The sequence below is a fragment of the Coptis chinensis genome, chromosome 5, assembly GCF_015680905.1.
Source record: "Coptis chinensis isolate HL-2020 chromosome 5, ASM1568090v1, whole genome shotgun sequence".
NCBI lineage: Eukaryota > Viridiplantae > Streptophyta > Magnoliopsida > Ranunculales > Ranunculaceae > Coptis > Coptis chinensis.
This window is the reverse complement of record NC_141460.1, coordinates 71,870,220-71,897,492: the sequence shown is the minus strand read 5'-3', so window position 1 is coordinate 71,897,492 and position 27,273 is coordinate 71,870,220. Positions and strand designations below refer to the sequence as shown.

Genomic DNA, 27,273 nt, shown 5'->3' with positions numbered 1-27,273 from the left:
ACAAAGTGTGCTAGTGTAATCCTATAGTCAAGATAGACTAATACCAGATTATACTACAACCATAACAATGGTTTATCCAAATCCATTTAGGTTGTGAACGTTTACTATACTTTATAAGGTACTGATGATATGATCTTCTGTGTGTTAACACACACAATATCATTTACAACATAAAGTATTAGACACATGCATATAACTAATAACATATATAATATGTATAACATTTGCCCATATGATTCTCATTCAAAATATAAAGAATTAGAGTTAATACAAAAGTAATATTTTTAGTATATAACCCTATCAGAAAGTACAATCCAATTATCTATAAAAACTTAAATCTAACCGTGGTTGACATATAAGAAGATGGAAAACGCCTCGAAATGTGTGAATAACATAAGTTATGTGATCAAAAGAAATCTAAATTCATAGATAGTGTCAACCCTAATCAAAGTACGACTAAATGGCATAAACAACAAGAATAGGAAGTTAAGTGATCAAGAATGGAAAGACCAAACACCCCACCCCCAAACAAATTTTTGAAAACAGGGTTTAGAAAATTTATTTAAAAACGTGGGTCTTTTAAAGTCAGATTCCCAAGAATTGCGAGATTACTTTTTATAGGGTTTTAATATTTTTTTTCTTTTTATGAATAAGGTTTAATATAAAGGAAAAGAAATAAAACAATAAAGATATAAATCATTCCATAGAGAAACATGACTCAAAAACCGAGAAAAGATACAAGAGTGGAAAGTGTGAATTACGTTAAACGTGGACTTAGGATCCGGTACTTACAGCCACACACTCCAAAGGGAGGGCCCGGTTACCTTAATGGTGCACTTATCAATATATGGAAATGAAAGAAAGTACACCGAACATCAAAGGTCAGTCCTCATAGACAGGGTCCTGTAAAAGGACATCCTCCACATCTGGGGACATTAACTCGTGAAAATGTTTTAAACGTTGGCATTAACTTGAAAGGTACTATTGTCCTTGTGATTTATCAAGGTGATTGCCCCGTAAGGGGTAACTTCAGTAACCAAAAAGGACCAGACCAATGGGTTTTTAATTTTTCTGGGAAGTGCTATTAATATCTTCTTTCATAATGGGGAGTGTTTTAATGGGGACTGTTTTAATGGGAAGTGGGAGTGAGATAACATAAAGTGTTTCCTGATCCTATGCCCTTATTCTTGCCTAAAATAGGAAAATATCCTGATAGAATAGATTTCTTATCCTAAAACTTCTTCTTTTCTTTCTACAATAGGTAAATCCTCCACTGCACACAGTGGGAGTTCTAAAGAGAAAGTTAGCTTCGATTTGTTTTCTCTAAGGTAAAATCCTTCACTGCTTACAGTGGGAGTTTTTAGAGAAAGTAAAGCTTTGTTTCCTTGTTTCCACTAAAGGTAAATCCTTTGCTGTCTACAGTGAAAGTTCTTTAGTGTAAACATCTTTCTTAGTTTTATGGCGTCAACAAGTAATCCCTCTCCTTCGAATTCCTTGAATGGAAATTCTGGAGCAGGAGCCAACTCTTGGAGTGCGCTTTTTAGTAGACAAGGAGATCGAGAAACTATGGTAGCATTCAAGGAATTCTCGCCTGTTATAGTTGATGGCATAGCAGTTTTTCCACAAGAACTTATAGATCAAGGGATACAACAATGGGATGAATATCTTGTGGGTTACTTTCTAGACTCCAGACTCTCTTTCCCTATGGTGAAGGAATATTTGGAAAAGAAGTGGAAGCTAAAAGGTTCTTTTGAGCTTACTACTGACAAAGAATTGTTCTACATAAGTTTTACCTCCTTGGAAGATAGACAAATGGTGTTGGAGGAGGGACCAGTATTCATAGCAGGAAGAGTGTTTGTAATAAAACCATGGTCTGTGGAAATTGATAGTATTCGAAACAAAGTGGCTTCAACACCAGTATGGGTCAAGTTGATGGATGTCCCAAAGGAGATGTGGACATTTGATGGCCTGTCTTACCTTGCGAGCTTGGTAGGTGGGAAACCGCAGTTCATGGACGAGGCTACAGCAAAAAGGAAAAGACTATCCTTTGCGAGGTATTGTGTCGAATTCCCGGTCAATCATGAATACAAAGAAACTATCAAAGTTAAACCTGGAAATAGAGAAGTAGTCATCCCACTTGAATATCCTTGGAAACCAATATCTTGTACTAAGTGCAACAGATTTGGGCATACTACGGAACAGTGTAAAGGGAAAACCACAAGAGTATAGAAAAAAAGAACATCACAACAAAATGGAGAATCACAAGTAGATGAGGATCCAACTGGGAGAGGCACAGCGCGTCAGCAGGAAGGAGAAAATACAAATGGAATAGAAACAAATAAACAAGCTGATGCACCTGTTGTAGACGTGGGAAACTCGACTTATGACCAAGCGATGATAATCAAAGAAGAGAGATCAGCAGAAGGCAATACAACAGCTGAAGAATCTCAACTGGTACTGAGCGAACTAGAGATAACAAACTCAAAGAGAGATATAATGATATCACCTCGCAATATAGAAGGCATGCATGCTGAAACAGACTTGGATACTAAACTGTTTGCGGAAACTCATCAAGATGCAAGAACTGATCTAGGTTATAGGAACCTCCCTCTAGTGGTATCACAAAATCCACTTCAACAGGTCAGGCTACCACATCCACAGTCCAAACTGTTTCAGGCTGAAAGAAATCTATTTGAGGAACTAGCTGATTTGGAGGATGACGACTTATCAGATGCAGAGCCAGAGCTCTTTGGAGATAACATCTCCAATACAGAGAACACCTCCACCCCAGTGAGCTCTCCAGTTCAGACTAGAGCCCAGCTGAATTCATCGGCATCTGAGTGGAATGTAGGGATCTCCTCTGTTCAGACTAGAGCTCAGAAGAAGCAAAGTAATCCATCAGGCAAGCAACAAACTCAGTCTGGAAAAAGAGATAAGGGAGACGTCCAAAAGGAAGGGGAAAGAGGAGAAATTATCATTAATTAATCCAAATGTTAAAAATAAGTTGCTGGAATATAAGGGGACTAAACGACATCACAAAGGCAGAACTGATGAATAAGTTTATCACAGAGAACAAGATAAGTTGCATGGGGTTTCTGGAAACTAAAGTCAAAATGGAGAAATATACTAGTATAACAGATATGATCTGTCCGTCATGGGTAGTAGAGCACAATTACTCAAGTAATGAATATGGCAGAATATGGATTGCTTGGGATCAAAGTTTTTTGGATGTACATAAGGAGGTGGAAGGAAGTCAGCTTATCCACTGCAAGATTACTCTTTTGCAGCATGGAATCTTCTTCTATGTAACTATGATATATGCTAGTAATAATAGTCATGAAAGAACTACTCTTTGGGAGGAGTTGAAGATGTTAAGTGCTAGTTTGCAAGGCCCATGGTGTGTAATGGGAGACTTTAACAATGTGTTACACTTGCATGAAAGGATAGGAGACCGAGCTGTGCACCCTAGGGAAACTCTCCCATTTGCTAGCTGTTTGAATGTAGCTGGGTTATTTGATTACACTGCTTCTGGATGCTTCTATACATGGAATAGTGGCGGGGATGGAATAAGAAAATGGTCAAAAATTGATAGATGCCTTGTAAACTCTTCTTGGCCGTCTATTAAGTTGGCTACAAAGGTGGAATTTCTAACTCAAATAACCTCGGATCACTCTCCAATGGTTATGTCTTTCCTTACTACTTTTCGAAGTCAACCCCCATTTAGATTTTGTAACTTTTGGATGCTTCATCAAGATTTCGAAGCTACTTTGACACTTTGTTGGGATATAGCAGATTATGGAAGTCCAACCTTCATGTTATCCAGAAAATTGAAGAGCTTAAAAGGGGTGTTGAAAGGATGGGCAAGGACTTTCTGTCATGACATTCAGAGACTAGTAAAAGACACACGATCTGAGCTGGAAGATATCCAAGTAAGATTGCACTTGAATCCGCTGGATGGCAACCTTAGTGAGCAAGAGTTCTTTATCTGAGGGAAGCTGTGTGACTTGTTAAAGCTAGAGGAAGCAGAAATGTTACAGAAAACAGATATAGACTGGATGTGCTATGAGGACAAGTGCAGTGAATTTTTCTTCAATGCTTTGAAGGAAAGGAAGACAAGAAAGTTTGTATGGGATGTCATAGATGTACAAGGGATTAGAAGAGAAGGGAAAGAACCAGTAGCAGAAGCTTTCTTGAATTTCTATACAGACTTGCTAGGGGTGCCTTCAAGTGCGAAATGTGATACGGAGTTCCTAAGTAGGCTAAAAGTTACGGAGGTAAGCAATGCCTCTAGTCAATACTCAGAATCTCCAATCAATGAAGAGGAGATAAAAGAAGCTTTATTTAGTATGGAGGACAATAAAACTCCAGGTCCGGATGGGTTCAATGCTCATTTCTTTAAGAGATGTTGGGCCACTGTGGGAGATGATTTCATAAAGGCGATCAAGTTCATATTTTCTCATAAGCAGATGACATGAGGTATAAATTCTACCATGCTTTGTCTCATTCCTAAAATGAAAAATGCTTCTCATGTTAGTTCCTTTAGACCCATTGCCTGTTGCAATACCATATATAAATGTGTGTCAAAAGTACTAACAAACAGGATGAAGACATGTATTACATCCTTGATCTCTAGCTCTCAATCGGCTTTTGTCCCTGGGAGGTCTATACAGGACAATCTACTCCTTGCACATGAATTACTCAGAGGTTACACAAGGAAGAAAGGGCAGAAGATATGTGCTATTAAACTTGATATAAAGAAAGCCTTTGATACTGTCTCTTGGCAGGCTCTCCAAGCCATACTCAATAAGTTCAAGTTTCCTCCAATCTTCATCGCATGGCTGTATATGTGCTTTGCATCCCCCACCTTTTCAGTCATGGTCAATGGATCACCTGAAGGATATTTCCAAGGGAAAATAGGGCTAAGACAAGGCGACCCTCTATCACCTTATCTGTTTGTGCTCATTATGGAAGTGTTGAGTTCTTTGCTCCAACAAGGGATTCAAACTAAGTCGATCCAATGTCATTCAAAATGTAAGAAGCTGGCTCTCTCGCATCTATGCTTTGCCAACGACATCCTTCTTTTTTTGCAAAGGAAACATAGAATCCTTACTTGTAATAAAAGACATTCTCTCCACCTTCTCGCAAGCTATAGGGCTACAGCTGAATAATGAAAAGACCACCTTATTAGCAGGAAGCATGTCTGGAAGAAGGGTTAGCTTTAGCTGAAGAGTTGAATATCTCGGTTGTCACTCCTCCAGTCACAAACCTCGGTCTGCCACTTACTGCAACAAGATTGGGTATTAGAGATTGCTTACCTCTCATTGAAAAAATAACAAGATGTATCTTAGATTGGAAGAATAAGGACTTGACTAGAGCAGGAAGAGTACAACTAGTCAAATCAGTCCTATCTTCCTTTCAAACATACTGGGCAAATACATTTGTTTTACCAAAAACTGTCTTGGGAAAAGTGAGCAAGTTATGCAATAGATTCATATGGGCAGGACCGAGTATGGTGAGAAAGATGCATCACTCGAGTCACATGACTTTGAGATTGCATAAAGAACAAGGAGGGCTGGGACTGATTGACCCAAGAGTGTGGAATCAAGAAGCCTACTGCGGCCTAGTGTTTAAACTGGCTCAGAAATCAGAGAGCTTGTGGGTTAAATGGTCTTGGTATCAGCAAATCAAGCAAAAGCAGTTCGGGACAATGAAAGCTCCAAAGGACTACTCCTGGGTTTGGAGAGATATTTTGAAGCATAGAGAAGTTGCATGGAAGCTAGTGCGGTACAGCATAGCGAATGGTAATGACATGAGCTTCTGGCATGAACCTTGGTGCTCAGGGCCACTCATTCTAAATGTTCAAGCTAAAAATCTTCTTCTAAACTTGGTACCCTAGGATGCTAAAGTAGCTGCAGTCATTTCAAATGGAGAATGGTCGAGGATCATTACAGAAATACCAGAATGTGAAGTCAAGAAATGGATCATGGAAACCGAATTCAATACATTCCTTACTGATGATCAAGTTATATGGACTCCGTTAAGTTCTGGTGAGTTTTCTATTTCTTCAGCATATGCCACTCTTAAAAATGTCCGTAGTAAGGTGAACTGGTACAAGATAGTCTGGGGGAAGCTTGTGACCTCAAAACATGCTTTCACTAGGCCTAGTCGACATCGGAAGAAGCATAGAGATCAAGGATATTGTGCTTGAGTATCCGCAAACCAGTAGAGATAGTTCCTTTGATGTAATGGAGTATTGTTTTAACCATCTAGAAGTGTGCATTGGTAGGTGCATGCATATGTTGACAAACATTGCTCACAACATAGCTCAAATCTGGTCGTGTCAAGGTGAGATACTGAAGTGTGCCGACAATCTTTCGATACTCGGTAACATCATGATAGAGAGCTTCACCATTTGAAATGAGAGTAGGTTTAGTAGCCATAGGAGTAAATATCAGTTTGTAGTTAGTCATCTTTGTTTTAAGAAACAAGTCCAGCATATATTTTGTTTGAGATAGAAAGAGCCCATAATTGAAAGATTGTACTTGTACTTAGAGAAAGTAACTGAGAGGGCCGAGATCCTTCATGGACAATTGAGCCCCGAGTTCTGCAAAAAATTCATCTAATAAAATATTATTGTCACCAGTGAGTATCATCAACATAAACTAGTAGAACCATGATATTAACACCATTGTTGAAAATGAATAATGAAGAGTCAGCTGGGCTGCATTTAAAACCATACTCAATGAGATAAGAACTGAATTTGTCAAACAAGGCCAGTGGAGTCTGTTCTAAACCATATATACAAAGATCGTTGGAGCTGACACACAAGGCCAGTTGGTAAGAAAAGTTGAGTGGGAGAATTTTTGGAATGAGTTTCAATAGGATGCAACCAATTCTGAAAAGGAGTTGTGTCAATGAGTGTATCTTGGGATTATGTGGGACTGTGAAAGGGAAACCGACACTCATCAAAGATGACATGACGTGAGATATAAACATACCCATTTTGAAGATTGAGGAACCGATAGCCTTTGCGTTTAACACTATAACCCATAAATACACAAGGGAAAGATTTTGATTCTAGTTTATCCTTTGTATTGATAGGGTTATATACTAAAAGCATTACTTTTGTATTAACTCTAATTCTTTATATTTTGAATGAGAATCATATGGGCAAATGTTATGCATATTATATATGTTATTAGTTATATGCATGCGTCTAATACTTTATATTGTAGATGATATGGTGTGTGGTGATACACAGAAAATCAAATCATCAGTAGCTTATAAAGTATAAGTAAACGTTCACAACCTAGATGGATTTGGACAAACCATTGGTATGGTTGTAGTATAATCTGGTATTAGTCTATCTTGACTACAGGATTGCACTAGTATACTTTGTATGTATTGAACAGGACCAAGTGAGGTTGTTTCTCTTTATGCTGACTATATAAGAGAACAAACACCTCTGTTATTATGGATGCTTGTCCTCTTAATCCGGATATAATAACGGGCACTTATGTTCATTGTATATTACTTTAAATCATCAATGAGTGAGATTCATTTGTGAATCAACAAACTTCGATGGATTGGGTAATGACATTGTATGTAAGGTGTGTTGTTGATTATAGAAGGAATCTGTGACCATAAGAAGTTGGGTTGATGATGTCCCCTTGAGGAGCTCATAAGGATTGTCATGTAAACCTGCGGTGTGGATTTAATCCGACATGACAATGAGGTTGAGTGGTACTACTCAAAGAGGTTTTTGAGTAGTACCACTCAACCTCATTGTCATGTCGGATTAAATAAATCACCGTAGGTTTACATGACAATCCTTATGAGCTCCTCAAGGGGACATCATCAACCCGACTTCTTGCGGGTCACGGATTCCTTCTATAATCAACAACACACCTTACATACAATGTCATTACCCAATCCATCGAGTTTGTTGATTCACAAATGAATCTCACTCATTGATGATTTAAGATAATATACAATGCACGTAAGTGCTCGTTATTATATCCGGATTAAGAGGACAAGCATCCATAATAACAGAGGTGTTTGTTCTCTTATATAGTCAATATAAAGAGAAACAACCTCACTTGGTCCTGTTCAATACATACAAAGTGTACTAGTGTAATCCTGTAGTCAAGATAGACTAATACCAGATTATACTACAACCATACCAATGGTTTGTCCAAATCCATCTAGGTTGTGAACGTTTACTTATACTTTATAAGCTACTGATGATATGATCTTCTGTGTGTCACCACACACCATATCATCTACAATATAAAGTATTAGACGCATGCATATAACTAATAACATATATAATATGCATAACATTTGCCCATATGATTCTCATTCAAAATATAAATAATTAGAGTTAATACAAAATTAATGCTTTTAATATATAACCCTATCAATCTCCCACTTATACTCAAAGCATTGCTTTTTAGTATACTACTAACATGTATATCCTCGCATATAAGGATATCATAGAGTGCCAAAAGTTCTAAGGAAATCATATGTGGGCGGTTTTTGATGTAGTAGATTATATGGAGTGGTCATTGAAAAAGTCACGTAACTTACGTATTATTTGTGTTGTTGTTTGTTTTACGTATCTTTTGCAAATATTACTTAGCCTATTAAATATTGATTTTGTATAGTGGTTAGCAAAGTATCAATCCTACTATAAATTATTAAGTGAAGATAATAGAAATTCCTAATCTAAATTGCTCTAATAATACAAGTAAAAGATATAGCTAAGTACTAATGAATATATAGTTGATTTGATTTTAGATTTAAACTATGCATAAACTAAATTAAGTTAAATATATAATTATGAATGAGGAGAGATAATATCTTGGGAGAGATGAATCCACCAAAATCATAGAATTAGTTTAATAATTAATCAATAATGCTTAATATAAATCATCTACAAACCTTATGCTTATAACCATGGTGTTAATATTTGGATTTCAACGTGCTTTCTACATTACCACCAAGTACTTCTTCAATCTCCAATGATATCTTCTATCTAACCAAATTGTGTTTTAAGTGGCATTCAATATACAACTCTAGACGTCATGGAAAATCCACATGTGGCATTAACCATACAACCATAGAACAAAATATCGTGCTAGAGCAATATATCGGATTTCTCCAAATTCAATATTTTTGGCTTATATACCGCCTAATGCACTGGCAAGTTAAGCTTTGGTAAAATTGATTTCATGATAAATGGTCTAAAATATCATAATTTTTCAAAAAAAATCACCAATAAGATGAGTTAGTAGAAATAATGAATTCCACACGATGGTTTCTAACTAATTAAATGGAATGGAACTATGGAAGTGGCTGCAAACATGTTCAGAATAAAAATCAACTTCATTGCCAATGAAAAGTCCAGCCAACACCCAAAAGTAGAGCACATTGAAAATTAGAGTGGAAAATTTCATCAACCCAAAACACCCAAATGAGAGCAACAACATCAGCTCAAGTGTGTGCTCCTCTAGTGCTTGTACTGGTGCCTCGATCTACTCGCTTAAGCTCATTTATTGTCTTGTAGTTGCTTTTTCATCTTGAATATTTATATATGGAATAGAGATTATTGACAAGCGCCAACACAAATCACAAGGATTCAACTCCTTGAAGAAACTCCATAAATTAGACAGGTAAATTCACATCACAAAGTAGGTAAACGGTGGAGATAATTTCTTGCCAATTCTATACAGATAGAGTGGAGAGTTTAAGCTTAGCTTGAGAAGAAGAAGATAGAAGTTTTTGGCTAATGGTTATAGGCTTATGGGTTTGCTGATTTGGATCCTACATCATGTGGAGATGAATAATAAGGATAGATGAATCACTTTGATAAATCCCTGCGGGCCTGCATTTTCAATTTTCATTGGCTATTTGCTGGATTGATACTTAAAAAGCAAACTAAATAACATTTATGAGCCGGCATAATCTTTTTTAGGATATGTTTTGGTTAATATCACGATATTATCGATAAATACTCGGTAAGATGAGTTTCCTTTGCCAGGGATATATCGCCTACATTTCGATGCCGATTAGCTATATTTCTAATATATATCGTGATAAATCAAGAAATTTCATGGCATTTTGTATTGTGCATACAACTAATTGAGGTGCCACAAAGAATCTAATCATCACACTGGAACACTAAAAACTAGAAGAAAAGAATATAGGGTTTGTGGTATTTGGCTCTACAAACCTCCACAAGGAGCGTTAGATCAATGGATGAATAAGAAGAAACTCAATGGGGGATTTATACTAGAACAAGATAGAAGAAAAACTAAACTAAAACATAAAAAAAATGTTTCATCTCCCCTCCCAAGAGAATGGAGATTAGCTCCTCATACTATGTTATGAACACAATATGAAAATGAATAATCTTTATTGATGGTAATAGTGAAAAAGGTTTGAACTTTCTTCTCTTAATTCTAGATCTAAGATGCAAAAACTAAATTTCCTAGATACTTTAAAACTTGCGTTTTTGTGCCTTATATGTTGGCTTACATGTTCGTCTAGATTGATATGTGAATCATATTTTTATTCGGTGTCAAGCTCTCTGGAATCTTTCTAGAAGCAATCCTGAAAAAGTTGCATTCGTTTGCACAAATGTCAAACGTGGCCCACTTTACCCTGCAGGCTATTTCCCATGCTGCAGCTTCCGACAACTTTAAGTTTCCTAATTCTTATGAAACTCTGGATTCTTTTCCATGTTGATCTCTTCTTCCCATGAATTCAAAATTACGGCTATGAGATCAGATTTAAGACTCTTCTAACTCAATTATTATTCTATTTTATAGTCCCATTCGACTTGGCACTTTTGGAGAGAAATATGATGATTTTGCCCTAAGCCTTTAGTTGTAATTCCTGATGACTCCTTTTTGACTTGTTTGACTTCTTTTCCTTCCATATTTCGCATTTATGTTCTTTGACCTGCAAAAACTCAAATTGCATCATATTAGAATATTTAAATATAAAATGGAGGCTAACATACACATAATTAGGGATATAAATAATTACTTTTGAGTACTTATCACAGTCCTCAACTAGCATTTTGCTAGTCTCTTAGCAAATATGTGTTATATTAGAGAAGTGTTCAAACACTATAAGAAACAGGGTTTTTTGCGACGAAATATTTAACGAAGTTGTCAAAACGTCAGTAATTATCAACTTTGGCGATGTTTATCAACGTCGTTGAGCACATTTTGGTTTACTTTTACAATAGAGATTTGGTGACGATTTTTAACGTTACCAAATGACTTAATAAAATATTTATTTATTAGATGATTTTTTTCCCTACGAAAGAAACGTCGGCAAAACCTGTTGAGCTCAAGGACAATTTTAGCATCATTGATAATGATTTATCTCCAACGTTATTAGTAATCATCACTAGAAATTATTTTTGCCAACATTTTTGTTTGGGTCGGTAATATTTTTGGCTAAAATGGCAAAACAAAAAGATAATTGGGAATGTTAACATCGTCACCAATAATTACTAAAAAAAATTCGCTCCTAGAATATTTTGCATCCCTTCCAAAAATTCTAGATCTGGCCCCTTTTTAGTAACTGGCGCCCACATTTTGGCCAAATTTAGAAACAAAAACGCCATGATGAGAGAACAAAAAAATAAAAAAAACCTAGTTATTACTTATTACTTTATTTTAGAGCCGTCTCTCACATCTCTTTTTTTTCCCGATAAACCTCTCACCTCTTTGACCTTTATTAGAATGAAGTAGTGCCGGACTCAATTTGGAAATAGAAAAAGAATACGCTGTTATTAGCTTGAAAGAAATAAGCTGTCAGTCCTCTCTCACGAAATCAAATTGATAAGGTACGTCCTTTCTATCTTCTTTCTCTATATAATTCCATATCTCTTATTCTCTTTCTCCCATTAATGAAGATAAGATTTATCAGATATAAATCTGGTGGGGGGGCGAGAAAAATTCTTTGTTCTAACTTTATCATGAAATTTGTTCTATTTCGTTATAACAAAAGAAAAAAACAATTTCAGAAAAAAAGATAAGAGTGAACCTTTAGCTAGCTATTTCTTAATTACAGATTTACGGTACAATGAATAAAATTGTGTGATTTTGAGTTATTGTAGATAATGGGATTAGAAGTTACTAATAATTTGAAATTAGATGTTACCAATAATTTTGCAGAAAACTTCTTTTATTCTTAGTTCGAATTCTATATGGTTTCCTATTTATGCGACTATGAAGATGAAACTTACAAAAGTTTAGGACTGATAAAACTTATTATATATATGGGTCTAATTAAATTCATAGCTACGTAGATTCATAGCGATGTTAATTACTTATTATTTTGGTAATTGTGATGCTAACTACTTAATATATATCCCGATACTGAAAAGATAACATACTGAAAGTCAGTTTAGGAGTTGCATACGTGTGCAAACAGAAGGCTAATAATGTTGAGGAATAGTTCTTGATATCTTATGATGGCTCAGTCAATAACGTACATGTCTGTGACCTATCGTGGAGTGTAAGCTTTTAAGCAACATATCTGCAATGCTCTGCGTCTATTTATAGTGATAAATTAACCTAAAATTTGTGACGCACCATCCACTTTCTCTCTTGTATGGACGTGTCTTTGTTTGACTTATAAACTATTAAAGGTTGTTGCAATTATTGTTTGGACTGTGACTTGGGTCCTTTGTTTCGGCAACAGTGAATTGCATTAATTGGTAGTAGTAAGGTGTGCATTTGGAGCTAGAAACACCTCATTCATAGTAACACATAAGACGGATGGTTGGAGAGCCTCTCAAACTTGCAATTAGAGCAGCTCGTACTCTCTCTAAGGGAGGGGCGAAAAATGCAGTTAGAATCATAAAATGTACCTATTGCCAACTGCTCGCGAAGTGTAAAATTTGCCTTTAGAGGCAGCCTATAACTGGGATGTACTGTTAAACTTAACACTGGTTCAGCAAATTGAAATTCAGAGGATTGCAAGTCCTACTGCTCTTTTCAGACCCAAACCGGCACAAGTAGTTGGAAATATGTTATTGGGTCTTGGAATTACTATAATTAACAATTCGGTGAGTGCTAGACTTTAATGATGGTTATGAAGTAGCTTCTAATAATAGTTGGTTTTATTTGTGCTGGACTATAATTAACAAGCAGCTCCGTTTGCCTTTACTGATGGGAAACTGTCCTTGCAGTCTCCAATTAGCAGTGGAAGGCTGATAGACAACTCTATATTTCCCCTCTTTTTGCAGACATTGCCTTTAAGTTTTGTCAAGAAACATTTAAAAGATGACTCGAGGAGATTAACACTTGAAATTTCAGATGGGCGTAGATGGCTTGTTAGATGCCGTGTTTATAAGGTTTATTCCGCTCAACTTGCTGAACGTTGGAAGCAAAAGATGATAGTCTTAGAGAAAGGGATGCTTGTGTATTTAAATTGATTAAGAGGGATCTCTTGCTCATATGTTCCCAAAAGGTAGAACTTTGTCGCTAATGATGGGCATGCTTCATCAGGAAAATATGAAGAGAGTGTTCTGTCTGTTGATGAAAAGACATCCAAGTTAATAGGTAAGTACTCGAAGAATCAAAATATGCATCATCAGGAAAACAAGAAGAGAGTCTTCTGCCTATTGATGAAAGACATTCATGTTGCAAGGCTTATGTGACACCCAATGTTAATAAAAAAGCACTCGAAGCATCAACGAGACGACAATATTGAAACTTGAACTTCCTTCTTCTCGTTTGTTTTGAGATCATTGTAATGTGAGAAGTGGTTATTCTGTGAGGTTGCTCTTATCGCAAAGAATATTCTAGTATGGTATATTTATCATATTAAGTCTGAATGTCGGATTGCTCAACACTGTTTTCCAGCTTGTGTTCTTCATTTGGTTTTTGGGCTAGAAAGCGGTCCTAACGCCTAAGAATGTTTGTTGGAGAAAACTGTAGTTATCACTCAAACATAACTACATTTCTGACATGCTAAACTCAAACAATTTGATAAAGGCCTTAAATTCCTTTTGTTCTTTCTGAACAACCAATAAATTGCATGTGGGCTTCTATTTTTGCAGATACCAATGGGCTTCATAAACACATCTGCGAAGAGGATTCAATAGTATCAGACTTAATGTTTTAGAGGATCAGACATAGAGTTAGGTGGCTTGACTACCGATATTGTGCTCACTTCGCTAGTGGTTGGAGACAATTCTGAGAGAAAATAATGTAAAAGGAGATGTTTATGTATTTGAGATGATTGACAGGACAAATGTTATGTTTGAAGTCTACATATTTAATGTGGGAAGTGGTAGTGCTAAAGGGCTGGTTGTTGTACTTATACACATTATAATAGTTCTTTTTATGATGCATTGTTTATTTGTTTTGACCCAGGATGTTAGTACGCATAACCAATACAGCCACTCATGCCTCGTCGTCAACCATTGTGCTGGTTCAAAATCTTTTGTGCGGATCCATGCTGACATGGTACACTTAATTGATTAATTTTAGATATTATAAATAGTTTTTTTTTTAGTACTAACTTTGGAAGTTTGTCTGTCTTTTGTAATGACCCAGCCGATTGATCTCGAGACTCAACAAGAGGCTGGGATGATTGCACTATATTGTAAGACTCATTTTAGTGAGAAAAAAGGTTGGGTTTCTCATGAAGCAGAAAATAATTATGTAATTAACTCGTACTTACCCTTTAAGTTAGCTAAATCATACTTTTGTGAGATAATTATATCTATTTGTTTTCTTTTCAGGAGAGAATGGTGGAACTACGAAATCAACCTACACCAGAAGATTCTAACCCTTTGACTGAAGAAGAGATTTTTTATGAAGTCTTGGGCATAAGACCTGGTTATAAACGTGGTTTTGGACATGTCGAGGCACCCCCATCTCGTAAATGTATGGCTAGATATGAGCACCCAGATGTGGATAAGTTGAGAGCAAGGGCAAAGGAGGCAGAGTCTCAGCTGGAAAAGTTGCGAGGATGGAAGGATATAGTTGTTTGATTGGGATATAGTTGTTAGATCGGAATGAATAAGCCTCCATATCATGTTTTAGGTTGCATATAGTCCCTTCAGTTTTGGTAAATGGAATATGGGGTTTTCACTGTTTTGTGAAATATATTATTGTGATTTTCAAGTTATGACAGGTTATTGTATTTATGAAATGTTGAAAATACAGAGGAGACTCTGTCAAAAATTTACTATAAAAGTCACATTTCTTATCTTAGGTATGTAATTGTTTCAGATTTGGGTAGACATAAACTTTGAGTAGATGACCTACTAGTTCATAGCTCCTCACTAAATTCTTTCACCACTATTGTTTGTGGCTTTATTTATTTATGTTTAAATTAATTTATTTAGATTTACTTTCTCTAGTATTGTTTGGATTAGTTCTATTTAACTCTATTCTATAAGTCTGTATCTTATGCGCAGTATATATAGGTCTATCTTACTTTACTCTGTTATGTAATTTTGAGGGTATTTGTTTCGCGTTGGTTGTGTTGGGGTGGGGTTTCCTGTTGGTACGTGGTTGATTAGCATGATAGGTGGGTAATACTTTTTGTTATGAGGGAGGGCAGAGCTTTTAACTTTTTTCATATTGTCTGAGTCAGAACCTTTAGTTAGACTGATCTTGGGTACAATTTAAACTTAACATAATTGTTAATACTTCACCGGATTTTAATTTTGACATGATGAAACTATTATATTTTTTGTTTCCATTTTTTTTTGTGGTTTAATATATAGATAATATGTTTGTGCAGATAATCTTACGTCAAAATGGGTTGGTTTGGTATTAGTTTTTGTGAAGAAATGGGGGTTTGGGATTGCAAGAGGCACTAGAGGAATCTAAATGCTTTTTTATTATCATTTTTTTTTAAGATGGTTCATTTGCAAGCTACTTGAGAGATGTTTAGAAATATTTTTGTTTAAATTCATACTTTTCTTAAGATGAGTTTAGAAATAAAAATTATGAAAGGGGGATGATGCAACTCTCTTTTGTTTCTAATGGAGTGAATTAACTCACTTTTATTTCTTAGAAATTTGTTGTTTAAGATAATTGATGTTATGGTTATTTTATTTTGCATTTATTTGTTGAAGGAGGGGGGGAGGAGAATAATTGTACAGATGTTGCACAATTGGCAACGATATTAGTGATAAAAATAGTCTTTTGTGACTCATGTAGTGTGGGAGAATATGATCACAATTAACCGATTTTTTTTATTCAAGCTACGATTAAAACGTTGACGATCAAAATGTCACTTATAACACTAATTTTTTAAATTCGTTTTATCTTTCTCGACGATAGAAACATCATTAAAAACACATAAAATTCAAATATTTTAGATCTTTAGCGATGATAACAACTTCGCTTATATAACCAAAGTTTCAAATTACTAATATCTTCAGTGACAATAAAAACGTCGTTAATAATATTTTTGTTTTTTTAATTTTTTTGGACTTATAGTGATGATTAAAATGTCGCTAATAACACTAAAATTTTCAAACCTTTATCGACGTTAAAAACGTTGCTAGTAATACCTTATTACCGACGATTTTAACAACATCGCCAAAAGTTCATCTTTTCCGACATTACTACATTCAAAATACCAAAATAAATTAGCGAAGAAATTAGAGAAATAGCGACAGTAATAATCGTTGGTAAATATCTGCTATTTTGCGACGTTAAAATATCGTGGCTATATCATTGCCGACTATAACATTAGCGACGTTGCCCCGACACTCCAAAATGCGTCGTCAAATGGTATTAGCGACGTTTCTACGATTTTCAACGACATTTTTTTTTGTCGCCAAAGACCCTGTTTCTTGTAATGAAGCTAACAGTGCTAATTAAATAATAAACTACTCACTTTCGTAGTTGCATTTACCATATTAGTGATAAAAATAGTCTTTTGTGACTCATGTAGTGTGGGAATATGATCATAATTAACCGATTTTTTTTATTCAAGCTATGATTAAAACGTTGACAATCAAAATGTCGCTTATAACACTAATTTTTTAAATTCATTTTATCTTTCTCGACGATAGAAATATCACTAAAAACACATAAAATTCAAATATTTTAGATCTTTAGCGATGATAACAACTTCGCTTATATAACCAAAGTTTCAAATTACTAATATCTTTAGTGACAATAAAAACGTCGTTAATAATATTTTTGTTTTTTAATTTTTTTGGACTTATAGCGATGATTAAAATGTCGCTAATAACACTAAAATTTTCAAAATTTTCAGACCTTTACCGACGTTAAAAACGTTGCTAGTAATACCTTATTACCGACGATTTTAACAACGTCGCCAAAAGTTCATCTTTTGCGACATTACTACATTCAAAATACCAAAATAAATTAGCGAAGAAATTAGAGAAATAGCGACAGTAATAATTGTTGGTAAATATCTGCTATTTTGCGACGTTAAAATATCGTGGCTATATCATTGCCGACTATAACACTAGCGACGTTGCCCCGACACTCCAAAATGCTTCGCCAAATGGTATTAGCGACGTTTCTGTGATTTTCAACGACATTTTTTTTGTCGCCAAAGACCCTGTTTCTTGTAGTGAAGCTAACAGTGCTAATTAAATAATAAACTAACTCACTTTCACAGGCATCGCAGTTGCATTTAGCATATTAGTGATAAAAATAGTCTTTTGTGACTCATGTAATGTGGGAATATGATCACAATTAACCGATTTTTTTTATTCAAGCTACGATTAAAACGTTGACGATCAAAATGTCGCTTATAACACTAATTTTTTAAATTCGTTTTATCTTTCTCGACGATAGAAACATCACTAAAAACACATAAAATTCAAATATTTTAGATCTTTAGCAATGATAACAACTTCGCTTATATAACCAAAGTTTCAAATTACTAATATCTTTAGTGATAATAAAAACGTCGTTAATAATATTTTTATTTTTTTAATTTTTTTGGACTTATAGCGATGATTAAAATGTCGCTAATAACACTAAAATTTTCAAAATTTTCAGACCTTTACCGACGTTAAAAACGTTGCTAGTAATACTTTATTACCGATGATTTTAACAACGTCGTCAAAAGTTCATCTTTTGCGACATTATTACATTCAAAATACCAAAATAAATTAGCGAAGAAATTAGAGAAATAGCGACAGTAATAATCGTTGGTAAATATCTGCTATTTTGCGACGTTAAAATATCGTGGCTATATCATTGCCGACTATAACATTAGCGACGTTGCCCCGACACTCCAAAATGCGTCGCCAAATGGTATTAGCGACGTTTCTGCGATTTTCAACGACATTTTTTTTTGTCGCCAAAGACCCTGTTTCTTGTAGTGAAGCTAACAGTGCTAATTAAATAATAAACTAACTCACTTTCGCAGGCATCGCGGTTGCATTTACTATATTAGTGATAAAAATAGTATTTTGTGACTCATGTAGTGTGGGAATATGATCACAATTAATCGATTTTTTTTATTCAAGCTACGATTAAAACTTTGACGATCAAAATGTCGCTTATAACACTAATTTTTAAATTCGTTTTATCTTTCTCGACGATAGAAACATCACTAAAAACACATAAAATTCAAATATTTTAGATCTTTAGCGTTGATAACAACTTCGCTTATATAACTAAAGTTTCAAATTACTAATATATTTAGTGACAATAAAAACGTCGTTAATAATATTTTTGTTTTTTTAATTTTTTTGGACTTATAGCGATGATTAAAATGTCGCTAATAACACTAAAATTTTCAAAATTTTCAGACTTTTATCGACATTAAAAACGTTGCTAGTAAAACCTTATTACCGATGATTTTAACAACGTCGCCAAAAGTTCATCTTTTGCGACATTACTACATTCAAAATACCAAAATAAATTAGCGAAGAAATTAGAGAAATAGGGACAGTAATAATCGTTGGTAAATATATGCTATTTTGCGTCGTTAAAATATCGTGGCTATATCATTGCCGACTATAACATTAGCGACGTTGCCCCGACACTCTAAAATGCGTCGCCAAATGGTATTAGCGACGTTTCTGCAATTTTCAACGACATTTTTTTTTGTCGCCAAAGACCCTGTTTCTTGTAGTGAAGCTAACAGTGCTAATTAAATAATAAACTAACTCACTTTCGCAGGCATCGCGGTTGCATTTAGCATATTAGTGATAAAAATAGTCTTTTGTGACTCATGTAATGTGAGAATATGATCACAATTAACCGATTTTTTTTATTCAAGCTACGATTAAAACGTTGACGATCAAATTGTCGCTTATAACACTAATTTTTTAAATTCGTTTTATCTTTCTCGACGATAGAAATATCATTAAAAACACATAAAATTCAAATATTTTAGATCTTTAGCGATGATAACAATTTCGCTTATATAACCAAAGTTTCAAATTACTAATATCTTTAGTGACAATAAAAACGTCGTTAATAATATTTTTGTTTTTTTAATTTTTTTGGACTTATAGCGATGATTAAAATGTCGCTAATAACACTAAAATTTTCAAAATTTTCAGACCTTTATCGATGTTAAAAACGTTGCTAGTAATACCTTATTACCGATGATTTTAACAACGTCGCCAAAAGTTCATCTTTTGCGACATTACTACATTCAAAATACCAAAATAAATTAGCGAAGAAATTAGAGAAATAGCGACAGTAATAATCATTGGTAAATATCTGCTATTTTGCGACGTTAAAATATCGTGGCTATATCATTGCCGACTATAACATTAGCGACGTTGCCCCGACACTCCAAAATGCATCGCCAAATGGTATTAGCGACGTTTCTGCGATTTTCAACGACATTTTTTTTTGTCGCCAAAGACCCTGTTTCTTGTAGTGAAGCTAACAGTGCTAATTAAATAATAAACTAACTCACTTTCGCAGGCATCGCGGTTGCATTTACCATATTAGTTATAAAAATAGTCTTTTGTGACTCATGTAGTGTTGGAATATGATCACAATTAACCGATTTTTTTTATTCAAGCTACGATTAAAACGTTGACGATCAAAATGTCGCTTATAACACTAATTTTTTAAATTCGTTTTATCTTTCTCGACGATAGAAACATCACTAAAAACACATAAAATTCAAATATTTTAGATCTTTAGCGATGATAACAACTTCGCTTATATAACCAAAGTTTCAAATTACTAATATCTTTAGTGACAATAAAAACGTCGTTAATAATATTTTTGTTTTTTTAATTTTTTTGGACTTATAGCGATGATTAAAATGTCGCTAATAACACTAAAATTTTCAAAATTTTCAGACCTTTATCGATGTTAAAAACGTTGCTAGTAATACCTTATTACCGATGATTTTAACAACGTCGCTAAAAGTTCATCTTTTGCGACATTACTACATTCAAAATACCAAAATAAATTAGCGAAGAAATTAGAGAAATAGCGACAGTAATAATCGTTGGTAAATATCTGCTATTTTGCGACGTTAAAATATCGTGGCTATACCATTTCCGACTATAACATTAGCGACGTTGCCCCGACACTCCAAAATGCGTCGCCAAATGGTATTAGCGACGTTTCTGCGATTTTCAACGACATTTTTTTTTGTCGCCAAAGACCCTGTTTCTTGTAGTGAAGCTAACAGTGCTAATTAAATAATAAACTAACTCACTTTCGCAGGCATCGCGGTTGCATTTACCATATTAGTGATAAAAATAGTCTTTTGTGACTCATGTAGTGTGGGAATATGATCACAATTAACCGATTTTTTTTATTCAAGCTACGATTAAAACGTTGACGATCAAAATGTCGCTTATAACATTAATTTTTTAAATTCGTTTTATCTTTCTCGACGATAGAAACATCACTAAAACACATAAAATTCAAATATTTTATATCTTTAGCGATGATAACAACTTCGCTTATATAACCAAAATTTCAAATTACTAATATCTTTAGTGACAATAAAAACGTCGTTAATAATATTTTTATTTTTTTAATTTTTTTGGACTTATAGCGATGATTAAAATGTCGTTAATAACACTAAAATTTTCAAAATTTTCAGACCTTTATCGACGTTAAAAACGTTGCTAGTAATACCTTATTACCGATGATTTTAACAACGTCGCCAAAAGTTCATCTTTTGCGACATTACTACATTCAAAATACCAAAATAAATTAGCGAAGAAATTAGAGAAATAGCGACAGTAATAATCGTTGATAAATATCTGCTATTTTGCGACGTTAAAATATCGTGGCTATATCATTGCCGACTATAACATTAGCGACGTTGCCCCGACACTCCAAAATGCGTCGCCAAATGGTATTAGCGACGTTTCTGCGATTTTCAACGACATTTTTTTTGTCGCCAAAGACCCTGTGTCTTGTAGTGAAGCTAACAGTGCTAATTAAATAAGAAACTAACTCACTTTCGCAGGCATCACGGTTGCATTTACCATATTAGTGATAAAAATAGTCTTTTGTGACTCATGTAGTGTGAGAATATGATCACAATTAACCGATTTTTTTTATTCAAGCTACGATTAAAACGTTGACGATCAAAATGTCGCTTATAACACTAATTTTTTAAATTCGTTTTATCTTTCTCGACGATAGAAACATCACTAAAAACACATAAAATTCAAATATTTTAGATCTTTAGCGATGATAACAACTTCGCTTATATAACCAAAGTTTCAAATTACTAATATCTTTAGTGACAATAAAAACGTCGTTAATAATATTTTTGTTTTTTTAATTTTTTTGGACTTATAGTGATGATTAAAATGTCGCTAATAACACTAAAATTTTCAGACCTTTATCAACGTTAAAAACGTTGCTAGTAATACCTTATTACCGACGATTTTAACAACGTCGCCAAAAGTTCATCTTTTGCGACATTACTACATTCAAAATACCAAAATAAATTAGCGAAGAAATTAGAGAAATAGCGACAGTAATAATCGTTGGTAAATATCTGCTATTTTGCGACGTTAAAATATCATGGCTATATCATTGTCGACTATAACATTAGCGACGTTGCCCCGACACTCCAAAATGCGTCGCCAAATGGTATTAGCGACGTTTCTGCGATTTTCAACGATATTTTTTTTTGTCGCCAAAGACCCTGTTTCTTGTAGTGAAGCTAACAGTAAATAATAAACTAACTCACTTTCGCAGGCATCGCGGTTGCATTTACCATATGCAACAAGGCCTTAAACCTTTAAGTTACCCTTAAAGGACGAGTCATAGCCTCATGAGGATTTTCAGTTGATATACCCACAAAATCAATTTTACATATGAACTATGGTGAAATCTAGAGAAAACAATTTTTTCAGTTAAAATGTCTAAATCAAAAGGTTACTACATATCACACCCATGATCATAAAATATTAGGCTAAGGTTCTATTCATAAAGATAGAAAAACCTGACTACTCATCCTAGCTAGAGCTTATTAATTTTTAATCATTTTGATTTCTTTCTCTTTTCCAAGCAACGAAATTTCTACCTCACCTTTGGACAAGTTTTTTGACTTCAAATCTCACCATTTCATACACTCACAAGAAAGTCTCTCTCAGATAAGTTTTCAATTTTACCTCCATATGCAGGAAAATGAGTTAAAAGTAGAACATCTCACATATTTAGTCAGAAAGACTGAAATTTGCAAATAATATAAATAAAGTCTCATGAAAAAAAATGTCAATCACATTTGAAGTGTCGGGTCCTTCACTTTAGCACCCTCTCATCTAATCTACATTTCATATCATACTTTAGTGATAAGTCTGAGTATTAAGACAGGGATTACGACAGGTTAACAAGAAAAGGGTAAAAAGGATTAAAACATTTCCAATAATATACATAGAAGAGTTTTTGCACTCGACCTTGTTAGAAATTTCTTCACTTTGTAGATCATAATACTTTAAATGTCTCACCACTTTTGCTCAATTATTTCTATTTCTTCTTCTTCTTTTTTCAATATTTATATTTTTTTCAATTGGATCATTTTGAGCAAAAAGGGATGCTTTCTTCATTTTTTTTGGTAAAATTTCCTTGAAAATCTTCTTCGTTCTAGCTTTCTCTTTGTTCTTTATAATTCCTCAGAAATATGGATAAGGCTAATAATATGGGATATACTCCTTATCTGGAGTTTGGTTGAAGATGATTGGTTTAAGAAGAAAAGCCTTAAAATATAAGGCTCAAAATGGGTTAACATGATAATCCTACTAGGTGGGATAAAGGTTGATTGGTTCATTACTTGACTTATTAGTATGATATTCCGCTTTGCATAGACTACAAGACCTAATGGCTATCTCCCAGTTGATGCCAACTCGTGATTAACCAAATCAAGAATAAATGAGACTACACAACGAATTTAAGAATAGAAAACTGGGTGAGTCAACTTGGACTCAGATTTACATAAAGACTCTCCAAGAAATTAAAATTGAATGGCTCAAGTCTCACAGGTCAAGTCTCAGTACTAATCATCTAGTTTGGTAGAAGTTTAAGCTGCACTTTCATTTGAAATTCCTCTAGAGGCGGATTATATAAACTTACTCTAGACTAAGAATTTTATTAGTGAGATCTATTTCTAGTAATAGAAACTTAGTCTAAATGAGAGTTAGTACTGTTTACTTGTATTTGTGTATTACAGGTCTTGAAGTTATTTATGTGCTTAAGAATGCCATTTTGGATGGAAAACGAGTCAAGATGATTTCTAGATAAGTTTTATGTTTAAAGCCCAAGAATCAAGAAGAAAAAAATCTTTTCAAGCCTAGTCAAAGTTGGGATGTCAGAGTTAATTTAGGAAGAAAAAAGACAAAAAGCCATCAGAACTTCAAAAGGGCATATCTTTAGATTTGGGACTTGGAATTGGAACTACTTTATGTAAAAACGACCGGCTCTCAACAAGATTTCTAATGGACCCGGCCTTACTCCAACCAAAGTTGTAAAAACGGACGAAAAAGGCACTGAAGTAATTTCCAGCAATATTGGCTCCTTTAGACATAACCTAATTGACTTTGGGCTCACTTTAGAGGCCCAAAGTCTAACCTTTAGGCTTATGCACGAAAATGTAAACCTAATCTTCTCTTATATAAAGAGGATTAAGCCTAAACTTAATACTCCTCTCCTAGCCCCCATTTTCTTTAGTTTAGTACAACTTAGATTAGTTTAGGGTTAAGTAATTTTGGTTTATAATTATAGCCTCCATTAAAACCTTTCAATAAAAGCTTTAGCTTCTTCAATTCAATCAATTATTCTTTACATTATGTCTTTCTTTTATTATTTTAGTATAGAAAATCCAATGAAACAAGGTTAAACCCTCAAATAAAGGGGGTTAATGAAGCCATGTGGGGATGATTGTTAATTAGAATAGTCGTTGGTTGAGATAGCGTATCAAGTTCACCATTTTGAAAGATTAGAGATAAATCTCACAACGGTGAACTAGATATTAGAAACCCTATCAAAGAAATTTGTGGGGGTGCTATCTCTATTGCTAGCAAAACTATGATTAGAGATAATCATAGGTTTTCCTAGGGATCAAAACAATTGATTCGATGACTAAACTAATAGCCAATCGAATCGCGTGGTGGATTATCCCTCTCTATTACCTTTCTCGTATCGTTAATTCACTATTTTAACATAATAAATTACTATTTTCCAACACCCATATATTACTCTCATCATCTAGTTATTAGTATTTCCCATGTTTATTCATTAAGTGTTTGGGAAGCAAGAGTAGAACGACCTCGTGACTCATCTATGCTATAGATTGTGTTATGAGAGTACATTAGATTTAAGTATTGATAGCATAAGAATAGTAGTAGCAAACTGCTGCTTTTAGATTTATCAAATGGTGTCGCTGCCATCTTGTTTTCTCTAGCATGATTAAACCTAGGAAATATTGTTCACTGTTTTCCGGATTCTTTACTGTTTTTACTATTCGTAATTTCTCAAAAAATTTCTGTTACTGTCTAAGTGCATACGAGTTGAGAATCCAACTCTTTGCACCACAGTGACCTGACTGGAAAAAATCAAGTCGACTGCCCATAGTTTATAGTAGGCACACGCCCTTGATTTGCATGTACAAAGTGTGCCCCGCACTCCATCAACCAGGCTTGACCCGCGCAAATATTGCCCTGTTTCAAGGCGCGTCCGCCACCTAGTTCCATTAGAATAAATCCAATTTTTTACATTAATTGCACTATTTCCTCACAAGTACAGTACAATACTCGTATGCCCACCCACTACCAAAGCCCATCACACAACACCTAGATTCAATGAATTTTTTTCATATTATACGATGTCTGGAAAACTTAAAGGATTGGGGTTATTTAATTAAGTAACGTGCACGCATGGACAACCTCCCTCAATCCTTAAGTGGCATGCTCATTTGGTTGATTGCATATTAGACTTAAAATTCATATGAGATTAAGATCTGGTACGCATAAACCTGCCTTGTTAGTTTATCGTAGACGCACAAAACATATGCCTATCTAGAAATTCACACATCGCCACACCCACCACCACTACATCTGTAGCAATAGGTGAAGAAAGAGTAGAGAGACCCCTCTCTGATTTTTACAAGGCTTTGAATGATGGACCTAAGTCTTGCATCGTTCTTGCAGATACACTGGGACACTTTAGAATCCCCCCTAATATCTTTAATCTGCTACAAGTTTTCTATGGTTTAGACCATGAGAAACCTTATCAACACTTAAGTAGGATACAACAAGTTCTCACTACATTTCATTATCCTAACATAAGACCTGAACAAATAAAGCTTAGGGTGTTTTCTTTCACCCTAGTTGACAAAGCGGTTGCTTGGCTAACAACACGAAAGCCGAATTCTGTGGACACATAGGAAAAACTAGTTAGGTTATTCATGGAACAATTCTACCCACCATAGAAGACTGATGAAATGCTTCACAAGATTCACTTCTTTCACTAACACCCGTATGAATCTTTTTCTGATGCTTGGAATCATTTCACCCATCTTCTGATATAGTGTCCCCATCATAACCTTGGAAAAGACACACTTGCTCGTGCCTTTTTCAAGGGTCTAACTAAACACCATAAGTAGACTCTAGACATCATGAATGGAGGTAGTTTCTGAAGTAAAGGAGCCATAGATGCTTATAACTTCTTAGATGATCAAACCAAGAAAAGCAGCAACTGGGGAGGTAATGATTACTCCCACTCCACTTCGTCTTCTTCAATCATTAAGGCTTCCAGTATGTTTAAGGTTAAACCTGATCCTGAGCTTAAAACTCTTATCAATGCCCTTACTGAAAAGGTAGATGCCCTCTCTTATCAATAGAAGCCCACTCTTGTCATAAACATCAACTCTACTAGTTGTATTGTATGTTTTAGTCTTGAGCATTCCGACTTCTATTGTCCTCTTGTCTATGAACAACCACCACCACAGCCAGAAAATGTCTACGTTTTTAATAACAACCCTAACACAGAATGGAGGCAAAATACTAATTATAATCTACAACAACAAGCTACACCTACAGGTTTTAATAATCATAATGTTAGGCCCATTACAAACTTCAACTAGTTTATTCCGCATCAAGGACAAGGAAACTTAGGCGACCAAAATAGAGGTTTAGTGGCCATGACCCAGAACTATCAACATCCAGACATGAACGCACAACAAACCTTAATTCCAGTCACTCCTCCTATGACCACTCCACCAGTCAAACCATCTACAGATGAAGTAGTAGTGACCTTGTTGGAAAAACAAAATCAAATTTTGCAGCAAAACTCTAACTTGATGAAAGATTAGCATGATCAAACCTCTAACATGCTACAACAAATTAAACGATACAAATGATGCAGTCTTTGTACCAAAAGGTTATTGACATGTCTCCAAATCAAAATAATAACCAAATAGGCGTGTTTCCAGGTCAAGCAGTGCCTAATCCTAAGTCAACAAACACCGCCTTTGAAGTAAACATTATTCATTGTAATGGTAATATAAACTAAGGGAACTTATAGACAGCCACTACCCTTCGTTCAGGTAGAGTAGTTGATAACAAAGTGACTATGCCTGAAGATCGCCCGCAAATGGAAGTTGAGAACGAAACCATATCAAATACTATTATAGAAACTGAAGACCCTACAACTGTAGAAGTTCTAGTCTAACCACAACCAAAAGGGAAAACCTTACAATAACCCATAATAGAAACTAACAATCCTACACCTGTAGAGATTCCAATATGGAAACCTAGATGGAAAACGTCTAAAGATAAAACCAAGGTTAATAGTA

The 27,273-nt window shown here is 34.7% G+C and overlaps 2 protein-coding genes and 1 long non-coding RNA gene across 3 annotated transcripts; all 3 read left to right on the top strand.

Annotated features, from left to right (window-relative positions):
* The first annotated feature begins 1,458 nt into the window (after positions 1–1,458).
* Positions 1,459–2,229, top strand: LOC147498737 (uncharacterized). The gene has a single exon (XM_086563327.1). It carries the CDS (start codon positions 1,459–1,461, stop codon positions 2,227–2,229), a length of 771 nt encoding a protein of 256 aa, XP_086419453.1.
* Positions 2,230–3,113: 884 nt separating this feature from the next.
* Positions 3,114–6,208, top strand: LOC147498736 (uncharacterized). Its single transcript, XM_086563326.1, has 4 exons — positions 3,114–3,929; positions 4,014–4,274; positions 5,192–5,779; positions 5,897–6,208. Exons 1-4 carry the CDS (start codon positions 3,114–3,116, stop codon positions 6,206–6,208), a joined length of 1,977 nt encoding a protein of 658 aa, XP_086419452.1.
* Positions 6,209–11,612: 5,404 nt separating this feature from the next.
* Positions 11,613–13,861, top strand: LOC147498735 (uncharacterized). The gene is made up of 2 exons (XR_015194350.1): positions 11,613–11,863; positions 13,271–13,861. It is a non-coding gene; the product is annotated as an uncharacterized LOC147498735 (long non-coding RNA).
* Positions 13,862–27,273: the final 13,412 nt, after the last annotated feature.

Bases quoted from the DNA above. Each gene is read 5' to 3' on its own strand.
- LOC147498737 (XM_086563327.1), top strand. From the start codon at position 1,459: ATGGCGTCAACAAGTAATCCCTCTCCTTCGAATTCCTTGAATGGAAAT.
- LOC147498736 (XM_086563326.1), top strand. From the start codon at position 3,114: ATGGAGAAATATACTAGTATAACAGATATGATCTGTCCGTCATGGGTA. The intron at 3,930-4,013 runs GTAAGATTGCAC...GACTTGTTAAAG, and splicing joins CTGAGCTGGAAGATATCCAA to CTAGAGGAAGCAGAAATGTT. The intron at 5,780-5,896 runs GTGCGGTACAGC...TTGGTACCCTAG, and splicing joins GAGAAGTTGCATGGAAGCTA to GATGCTAAAGTAGCTGCAGT.